General features: G+C 37.1%; 1 protein-coding gene across 1 annotated transcript; it reads right to left on the bottom strand.

Moving 5' to 3' along the window:
- Positions 1-8,009: 8,009 nt before the first annotated feature.
- On the bottom strand, positions 8,010-8,782 carry LOC138887290 (uncharacterized). Its single transcript, XM_070169019.1, has 2 exons — positions 8,362-8,782; positions 8,010-8,278 (listed from the first exon to the last, which is right to left on the bottom strand). The coding sequence occupies exons 1-2, from the start codon at positions 8,780-8,782 to the stop codon at positions 8,010-8,012; spliced, it is 690 nt and encodes a 229-aa protein (XP_070025120.1).
- Positions 8,783-10,927: the final 2,145 nt, after the last annotated feature.

Genomic DNA, 10,927 nt, shown 5'->3' with positions numbered 1-10,927 from the left:
TTGAATTGGCGAAGTTAGTATTTTGGCGAATTCCGGTTGATAGGTGAGATTTTGATCCGGGTGTCGGAATGAAATTCCGAGAGTTGCTGTAGCTTCATTATGTCATTTGGGATATATGTGCAAAATTTCAGGTCATTCGGACATCGTTTGGTCGGGTTTTTGATCGAATGTGTGTTTTAGAAGTTTTAAAAGAACTTAGGCTTGAATTCGATATAATTTGATGATTTTGGCGTTAGTTGAGGTGTTTTGACGATTGGAGCAAGTTTGGATAATGTTTTAAGACATGTTGGTGCTTTTAGTTGAGGTCTCGGGGGCCTCGGGTTTATTTCGGAAGGTTAACGGATCGATTTAGGCACGAAAAAAATAAAGCTGCTGCATGTTTTTACAGCACTGTGAACAGTACTCATGAACAGTGCCCCGTAACAGTATCCGTGAATAGTACCGTGAACAGTACCCCCGTAACATTCCGTGAATAGTGCCATGAACAGTACCCCGTAACAGTATCCGTGAACAGTACCCGTAATAGTATCCGTAAACAGTAACACGTGGTGAACAGTTATTCCAAAAAATTCTGGGTAGAATGTTTACATTTCATTCGCAAAAACACCCCATTTCTCCACCATTTTAGTCATTTTGAGAGCTTTTGGATGTGGATTGAAGGGAGTTTCAACTAAGATCGATTGGAGGTAAGTTTTATGAGTTAAATACATGATTTTATTGAAGAATCATCCTAGAAATCCATGAAAACATAGCCAAATTATAAGAAATTAAGGCTTGAGATTGAAATTCTAAATTGGGATTTGAGGGGTCAAATGGACTCTGATTCTTGAAAATTTGGTATGTATAGGCTCGTGGAGAGATAAAGAACATTTTGATGTAAAAATTTCTATATTTCAAGACGTGGGCCCGGGGCTCGGGTTTTGCAAATTTCGTGATTTTTGATATTTTTCGAGTCTTTTCGATTGGGTTATATTCCCTTAGCCTATTATGATGTATTCGCTGTGGTTTTGGCTAGATTCGACACGCGAGGAGGTCGATACGAAAGGAAAGGGCATCGCGGAGTAGTATTTGGCTGGCTAGAGGTGAGTAATAGATGTAAATGATGTCCTGAGGGTTTGAAACCCCGGAATTTCACATCGTAACGCTATATTGAGGTGACTTGCACGCAGGATAACGGGCGTGGGGTAGAGCACCATTGGGGATTGTGACTTGGTCCATCCCGAGAGATATTTTACTACATTTTTGGTCGAGACGTATATTTTATTATTGTGAATTGGGCTTGTTGCCATGCTTGGGGCCTTGTGCCGACCTGTAGAACCCTTAGGGGATTTTTGATTGGTTTTCCTCACTTATTTTGTTAAAGAAATTATATCCTCAGTCATGTTTCCAATTATAGGCTTCTTGCCAATTATTTGAATCCTTCAGGGATTGATATCACTGCTTCGCATATTTTGCAAATCATTTGACCTAAGTCCAAGGTTTTAAATATTGTTTTGCAAACTCAGCCATCTTTCTAAGATTTGAAAACTTAAATGATATTTCTAAATGATATTTCGGGCTGAGAACTACTGTTTTACAAATGTCCAAGGGGCTTATGATGATTTCTGGACTGAGCATGGATGGGGCTGCGCGCCGCAGCAGTGTTATATTGATATTGAGGCCGAGAGCCTGGTTGATTACATTGATATTGAGGCCGAGAGCCTGGTTGATTACATTGATATTGAGGCTGAGAGCTTGGGTGTTATACTGAGATTGATATGAGGCCGAGGGCCTAGATTTGATGCCACGAGAGGGCTTGATATTGCGCTTGAGCTGTAGGAGCCCCTCCGGAGTCTGTACACACCCTTAGTGAGCGCCGTCGACGATAAATAAATATGGATGGCTCGGGCTGCACGCCGCAGTGGGTACCAGAGGGTACCGTCATATGCATTGCATTGCACTCATGCATTTATTCTTTATCTGCATTATCTGCCATAATAATTATGTGCTCTTATTTCATTGACTGGTTGCTTTATACTGTTCTGAGCCTGAGGGGCTGATACTGTTCTGAGATACTGAGCCCGAGGGGCAGATTTCTACTTATTATTTTGATACTGAGCCCGAGGGACAGATTTCTAATTATTATTTTGATACTGAGCCCGAGGGGCAGATTTCTACTTATTATTTTGATACTAAGCTCGAAGGGCAGATTTCTAGTTATTATTTTGATACTGAGCCCGAGGGGCAGATTTCTACTTGTTGTTTTGATATTGAGCCCGAGGGGCAGATTTCTAGTCGTCATTTTACTGCCAAATTACCTGTTTTACTGGTTTAAAAGAAATTTCACATGATGTTTCACTGAATTGTTAATTTAATTGATTTCACTGCTTCTGTATAGAATGTTGTGTGCCTTAACGTGTTTTCTTACCTTCAGTCATTATTTATATTTATTACTCACTGGGTCGGAGTACTCACATTACTCCTTGCACCATGTGTGCAGGTACAGGTATTCCTAAGGCATAAAGCAAGTTTTCTGATGTTCAGTTTTCATCCGAGTTATCGAGGTAGGTGCATGGCGTTCGCAGACCCGTTTTCTCCCTTATATTCTGTTATTTATGATATCTTCAGACTTTGTTCCTAATTTCATACTTTGTAGAATTTTAGTAAACTCTGTAGTAGCTCATGACTTGTGACACCCCGGTTAGGGCTGAGTTGGGTTGGATTTCCGTATTTTATCTATACTTTTCGCTATTGGATATTATTAAACCATGTTTATACTATAATTGTGTTAATTAATTGTCTTAAAAGGGTGAATTGGGTTGAATGGCTGGCCTTGTCTTCATGAGAGGCGCCATCACGACCAGGTTCGGGAATTGGGTCGTGACAAATATTATATGATTTTAATTTTGTAATTTTTTAATTCTTGGATTATAGTTAAAAGTATGCTATACTATCTAGTTAGTTATATCTCAAGAATATATAGTATTTTTCTTAATGTTTATTTAAATAAAATTAAAAATTTAATTAAATCATTTTACAATAATATTTGAATGTGATTCTCTCTTCCAAATAATATTAATTGTAAACTGAATATTGATATTGTTCTTTTTGTAATTTGATGCTCAAAAGTACTTTTTGGAAGGATCAAACAGGATTTGCTTATCAAACATGGCTAAAAGTATTTATCAAATTAATTGGCCATACATAAATGTTACTCTACAAAAGCAATTTTTTAAAAGTATTTCTTAAAAGAAGCGGTTTTTGACAGCTTCACCAAACAGGCTCTATAGAGTACATGATAAATTTACTATAACTATTATATCCAAAGAGAAAAACGAAGGGAAGAAAGCAACCAAAGGAGGAAAAAGATACTACTATGAGTTTTTGTGAAGCCTACTTTTAAAGATTATGATTACTGAGAAAAATATGAACATACCATAAAATGAAGTCAAGATGACAAATAATAGAAAAGAGTACTATTATGTATTCTAATAGAATCAGAGAGTATCATAGCTATCTATGTTTTGCCACTTACGTTTACAATTTAATAAAAGAACATTACCAATATCTGCAAACCTGTTTGTTTCAACGCAACGTATTGAGAAAATGAAAGTTCATCTCATCATGAATGGTTCAATTCTGTACTAAATTATGCATAAATAGAGAAATAAGATGTGATTATTAGTATACAACGGAAGAGAATCAAATGAATGTTTCCTTATAATCTTTGTAGGATAGACAAATGCAGAGAGAGGGATGATGAAATAGTGAGGAGAAACAGGCGTAGAAGGAATTAATTTTTAAAAGAGATGATTTTAGACGGTGGATTCTGAAGAGGCACGATGGCTTGTTAGATGCTACATAATTTTGAGATCCTGCTTTTATTTACTAAAGAGATACAATAAGTATTTTAATCGTTTAGATGAAGTGAAGACGCGGAGAGTTTGGTTTGAAACGGCTGAGTTTCGGTTAATTTTGAAACGGTGCAATTTATCTTAGAGCTACAATTGAACATTAATGTTTTTGGTTAATAATAATTGAGTATTGTATTAAAATAAAAGTAAAAAGCCAAAAAATTGAGAATTTAGATAAATATATTTCTTGTTCAATGAGATGTGCTACATCATCTCCTTTTTTTTGTGAAATAAAAATTATATTTGATCACCAGCACAAATCCTTACAACTATATCCCTCCTATTTTCCACTCCCTTTACTGATCATACTATATCTTTCACTATCTCTTTCCATTCAAAACTATTACAATTGAGCTATTCTATTTATAGTAACTGTTCTATCCACAATTTTTGCCTTGCTATTATTTCCCTTCGACCCAGGATGTCGTGAATCTTTTCTCTACATTCCTCCTTAATAGAGTTAACTACCATGTGAGATCTAGGGACTTTTTGACTCCGCAGAGCATCATTTATTACTCCCCATATACGATACACCAGTGCCACCAAGATTGCAACAGTAATTCTTCTGCATGCTTTGCCACTGACTCTTCTAGTCATTCTTCTTCATATTCCATTGAATTCCCATTGTTGCAACCCCATTTTCAGCCATACCAATGCTTCTTTAATGCATGCTTTAGGAAATGAACATTCAAAATATAAGTAATCTACTGTTTCCACTCCCCCCTCCCCCTCCCATATATGACACAGTTGGTTTCTTGGAAAATTCCTAACCTAGCCAGCCTCTCCCTTGTTAAAAGTCTTCTATGCATAGCTAACAACCTGATGAAACTTTTGCTTTGGGGTGCTATATTTTCTCCAAATCCCTGCTGAACATATCCCTCTGCAAATAGGTCTCGCATGGAGCATGTTTTCCTCCAGTACCAACAACATTCTTGAGGAGGCTGATACTCCTACCAAGAGGCACCTTTTAAGTATATATGTGTTACATCTCGCGTTTTCATATGTTAAAAGTTTCGTCTTCGGTTAATTGACGTAGACTCGGGGATGAGATCATCATGACGTTAACGTACTTACACTATTTATAACATGCGATAAATAAGTGTTATGAAGGATAAAGGGGTACACAGATTAAATAAAACAAGTTTCATTGAAAGTGGACAATGTGGAATAAAATACGGGTCGAATGATAATACCCGATAATTATGAACTAATACCATGCAAGGTACCATATGACCACGGTAGTATAATATATAAAGTATATATGAAGTATTTTAAAAATAAATAGAATTTTAAGTAATTTGTGATAATTTTTAAATTATGCAGGTAATTGGTTAATTACCGGGTAACGAGAGTTAACTAATAAGTGGGTAAGATAAATAATCTTTACCCCTACTCCCCACGTGGAAGTATGCCACCATTCAAGCATATGACTCATAATCATATATGCTTGTAACTTGTAAAGTCATTTAATGACTCATAAGGATAAGTCATTTTAAAGAAAGACTTGAAATGTTGGATTCCTTTTTGGTCAAAAGAATAGTAGTCACTTGGTTTAAAAAAGTCTGATTCTTGGTTAAGTTTTAAAGACCTCTTGTTTTTAAGAAAAATGTGAAAGAACAGAATCAAAATTCTTCCAAAATTTCGAATCCAAAATAAGTTCGTTCCAATTTCAAGAAAATCCAAGTATAAATTTCGTCCATATTTTGCAGAAGCAGATTCGTTCAAATAATTCTAGGAACAAGTATATTAAGGTCCTCCCTTCTTTCTTTTGGCATGATCCATATGATATTGAAGAAACGAGCAAACATACAGTTTTCATAAATTACTCTATTCATAAAAGTAGTAGGGGTGTCTATATTCTTGATTCCCCATGAGAATTATTATCATCTTCTGTTCATGTGTCTTAGAATAATACACAGTTTAAAAGGTTTATCCGGAAGAAATATTGAGATTATTACGTCTTTTTCATGCATTTCACTCATGTGCATTGACCCATGACCAGATGGCATTATATACGCGCATATATGTAAATATATGTATATGGGATATGGGAAAAGGTTACGGCATTATATACGCACCACCACCTGATTAGCCGATATATGTTGATGCTGTTGCCCAAAGTGACAGAGACGATATGATCGGATGCCCTCAGTGGCTTGATGATATTATGTGCACCCATACCTATGCATGGAACGACATTTATACCCACGTGCATGACATTATAAACGTTTCAGAATTTACAAAGTTATTCAGATTTAAAGATGTGTTTCCTTATTCCATGTTTCATCTATGTTTTTTACGTACTAATTTTCATGCCTTACATACTTAGTATATTTTTCATACTGACACCTTATTTCACGGGGCCTGCATTTTATGCCCGTAGGTACAGGTAGGAAAATTGACGGTCCCCCTTCTTAGGATCCCTGATCAGCGAGAGTTGGTGTGCTCCACTTGATCCGGAGCTGCTTTTGATTTTGGTACGATAAGTTTGTGTGTATATATATATATATATATATATATATATATATATATATATATGGGTATGACGTGGCTTAGTCTCGTCTTTGTACATTTATGTTTCTATTAGAGGTCTGTAGACAGTATGTCTAGTTGAGTTGTATGTGGCCTTGTTGGCTTTCAGTTTTGGATGTATAGTTGTCTATAGCAGCCTTGCCGGCTCTGCCACTGTATTCTGCCTGTAACTTACATATTCCATGAAGGCAGGTTTCCTTCTTGTATGTTATTTTCGTAATTTAGCAGATGTTACTCAGGTTCATATCTTAGACACATGCTTAGGGGTGTTTGACAAGTAGGACTCAGGCACCCATCGCGGCCCATGAGTTTGGGTCGTGACAATATGGTCCACCCATTTTACCCATAAATTGTCTGCTTTTTTAGCTATATTTCATACATATTTTGCAATCGCTGCTTGATTCTATATATCACAGTCAATGATCCCTAAACCCCCTTCTTGTTTAGGTTTGCATACTAGCTCCCAAGCTACTAAAGGTACCTTGTTTGAGTTAGCTTTTTCATCCTACAAGAAGTTCCAGCATATTGGTGTTATACTCTTCAATATCTTCTTAGGCAGAATGAATATGGATGATCAGTAGGAATGAATATGCATTAACACTGAGTTTACTAGTAGTACTCTCCCAGTGTATGACAGGTTTCTTGTTCCCCAGCTTTGTATTCTAGCACACATCTTATCGACTAATATTTCACAATCCACTACCGAAATTTTCTTTGCTAAGATTGGCACCCCCAGGTATCTAAAAGGTAGTGACCCTCTTTTGTAGCTAGTCAATTCACATATGTCTTCCACACATTGTTTATCCATATTAGCACTATAGATGTTGGACTTATTTGCATTGATATTCAGCCCTGACGTATTTGAGAAACTAGCCAGCCCCCTTAATATCATTATTACACATTGCACTTCTTCTCGACAGAACAAAAGCACATCGTCTGCAAAACACAGGTGATTCAATTGTAACCCTTTACATTTTGTGTGGAAGGCAAACCCTTGGAATGTGGTAACATGCTTCATGGTCCTTGTGCAATATTCCATATAGATGACAAAGATTAGTGGAGAAATTGGTTCCCCTTGCCTTAGCCCCCTCTTTCCCTCAATGTTTCCATACATCCCCCCATTAATTGCTATAGAGTTTCTAGTTGTTGTATTACATGTCATTATCCATTTGATGAACTTGCTAGGAAAATTCAAAGCATGCATCATTTCCTACACAAAATCCCATCCTACGGTATCATATGCCTTCCTCAGATCAATTTTAATTAGGTAGCTTTTAATAGTAACTTTCCTATTGTATAGTCTCACCAAATCTTGGCATATAGGCACATTTTGTACAATAGTTCTCCCGACCACAAAAGCACTTTGATTGGGTGAGATTATGTCTGGTAATACTGTCTTTAACCTCATACAAAACATCTTAGAGATCACTTTGTATAAGGTGTTACAACAAGCAATAGGGCTATAATCCCCCACCTGCTCTGCATGACTAATTTTTGGAACTAGAGTAATTATTGTGGCATTAAGGCATTTTGGCATTCTTCCTGTCTGAAAGAACTCCAACACCCCTGAATCTACATCCTTACTTATAATTTCCTAGCAGTCTTTATAAAATTGACTACCATATTCGTCAGGCCTTGGGGTTTATCTCCTGCAATTGCCCAAACTACTACTTTCACATCATTTTCCTGAGACCCTTGTTCTTGCCAGTCCCTCTGCTCCTGATTGATTGTTGGCCCTTCTCTAACCAGTTTATTACACATATGTTGCCTCCTTCCTGCTCTTTTCCCAAGTAGGTTTTTATAGAATTCTATAAATGCTTTTGCTATCTCCTCCGGATCATTTTTTGTTTCCCCTGTGAATCAATAACTGAAAATATCCTGTTCTGATTCCTTCTCTCCCTTATTTCACTATGAAAGAATTTTGTATTTTGATCACCTTGAGTTAACCATTGAACTCTGCTCTTCTGCCTTAGGAACTGGTTCCTAGCTTCTCCCCATATTTCGCACTCCTTTGCTAGTTGTATTTCTTTCTCAATTAGAGCTTTGTTTCTAAGGTCTCCTTGTAATATTAGTTGGCATTGCTTCAATTCCTCCATTGCTTGATTAGCCTTCCTTTCAATGTCTGAAAATATTTCCTTGTTCAGTTTAAGTAATAGTGCCTTAAGTCTGTTCATTTTTCCTACCACTTGAAATAACCTGTCCCTAGTTATCTCATCTTCCCAGCTTTTCTTTACATTTTCCTTAAAGTCAGGTTCCAATGTCCACATATTGTAGTATTTAAACTGTCTTCTACTTTTGTATTCGCCATTTTCCCAGTTTATTATGGCTGGGCAATGATCATACAATCCCTCATTCATGTAGCGCACCTCTGAACTTGGTAGTGTAGTTATCCATTATGCGTTAGCTACCACTCTATCTATTCTGCTATACACCCTTTCCTCCCCTTCTTGTTTGTTGTTTCATGTGAAATATGCCCCTGAGGATCTCAATTCCTGCATTCCATATTCAGCAATACATTCTCTGAAGTCTTTGATTTCAGACAATGTTACAGGTCTCCCAATTCTGTCCTCTTTATGAAGGACACAGTTAAAATCTCCTATAATTGCCCAAGGTCCAACTACATACCCATTTATTTTCCTTACCTCCTGCCACAATGGTCTTCTTATAGCTGGATCGTTGAATCCATGTACAAACGTAACATTGTATTTAATTCCAGTCCCTCTGTGAATTACAACACAGTGGATCATTTGTGCAGACACATACTCTATCTGAACCTGCATGATTGTTGTCTTCAAAACCACCCATACTCTGCCCCTAGGATGAGCTCCCAAGTTATATGTAAGTGACCACCCTCTACATAGATTAAGAGAAGCTTTGTGAGCATTACTTCACTTAATCTTAGTTTTTAGGAGAACAAACAAACTAACCTTACACTGATGCAGAAACAGATTCACATCCCTCTGTTTCGTTAGCCTATTAAGTCCCATGATGTTCTAGAACCCTATACTATCCATTAGTTGGGGGAAGTCCCCCACCCTTCCTCTGTTTAGGGTCACCTTTCTCACTTTGTTGTTTCTAATTTGTAGTATTTTTCCCTTGCTCTATCATCTCCATGTTACTGGACTCCCCCAATGCCCCAAATGAATTCACTAAATTTAGTGTAGAACTAGGACCTCCCTTGACTCTTTGTGAACTATTTATTATCACACTATTCCCCTTATGTACAGATGCACCCGGAGCCAATCTCTATTGTCCTGCATTTTCATTTTTCCTGTCCCCTTTATTATTCTGTCCCACTATTTGTTGTTTCCCTTTGTTCTCATTAGCTTCTTTGCTTTGGTCTGGCTCCTTCCCATTTATGTTTTCCTTCTACTTCTCTGCTTGGATGTATTTCCTGCATTCATACTTTTCATGTCCATAATTGTTACATTCTTGGCATAGTGTAGGTTTCCATTCATAGTGCACTCTTTGCTCAATAATTTTGCCAACTTCATTCTCAAACATTACACTCTATGGATAAGGCTGGTCTAGTGCAACCTCCACAAGTACCCTAGCAAATGTCATCCTCTCCTTCCATGTTGTAGCTCTATCAGCCTTCAAAAGATTACCAACTAGACGTGCTATATTTGTAAGTGCATTCCTACCCCAGTACTTTATGTCAAGTCTTGGTAAACTACTCCATATCGGCACTTTGTTGACATTTTCGTTCCTTCTATCTATATCAGGAGACCAAGGCTTTACGATAATTGGCTTTTTATCAAACATCTGGACTCAGTCTTCCTCAGCGTTCACCCTACTTTCCATTTGTTTAAATTGTACCAGAAATACACCTATGTTGACTTGTGCAACTTTGTCAATTTCCAATTTTCCCCAAATTCTGTGAAAATATCCATTCATAACTATCAGTGGGGGACTAGACCCAAATACATAGCAAATGTCAACACTGTTCCAATATTCCAATTCATCCTTGATATCCTCCAGCGTAATTTTGACATTTTGCTTCTTTGTTTCCTGTGATTTCAAATAGAAACTTTCCATGATAGGTCTATTAGTCACAATTTGACTCTATAACTTCATTTTAGGTTTTAGGTATTGTTCTACCCCTAGAATTTCCCCACACTCTAACTCATTCACCTCCATGTCAGTCCATGATTGCTTTCCTGACGAATTATGTTCCTTACCATTCCCTAGCAGTGTCTTCTCCAGTGATTACTGTGTAGCATTAGATGTCAAACTTTTATGCAGATCTAATGGCATTATTCCTTGTAAAACATTGATGTTATGAGTTTTCTTTGTATCCACCGAATTCGGAACTCCAATTCGAACGGAGGAAATATGTTGCATGCACTCCTAGCTCTGTTTCCTTCCTCCTCCATTCTTCGATTTCCTAGTCATATCAGCAGTCATTGAGAGGGAATTTCATTCTAGAGAGCGAAATTTTCTTCCGCATCATCTCTTAATGGCCCTCCTTTATAGATATATATAGATATATAGATTATACA

Source organism: Nicotiana sylvestris, chromosome 3, assembly GCF_000393655.2.
Source record: "Nicotiana sylvestris chromosome 3, ASM39365v2, whole genome shotgun sequence".
NCBI lineage: Eukaryota > Viridiplantae > Streptophyta > Magnoliopsida > Solanales > Solanaceae > Nicotiana > Nicotiana sylvestris.
The sequence above is the reverse complement of the archived record's forward strand: the minus strand, read 5'-3'. Positions and strand labels throughout refer to the sequence as shown.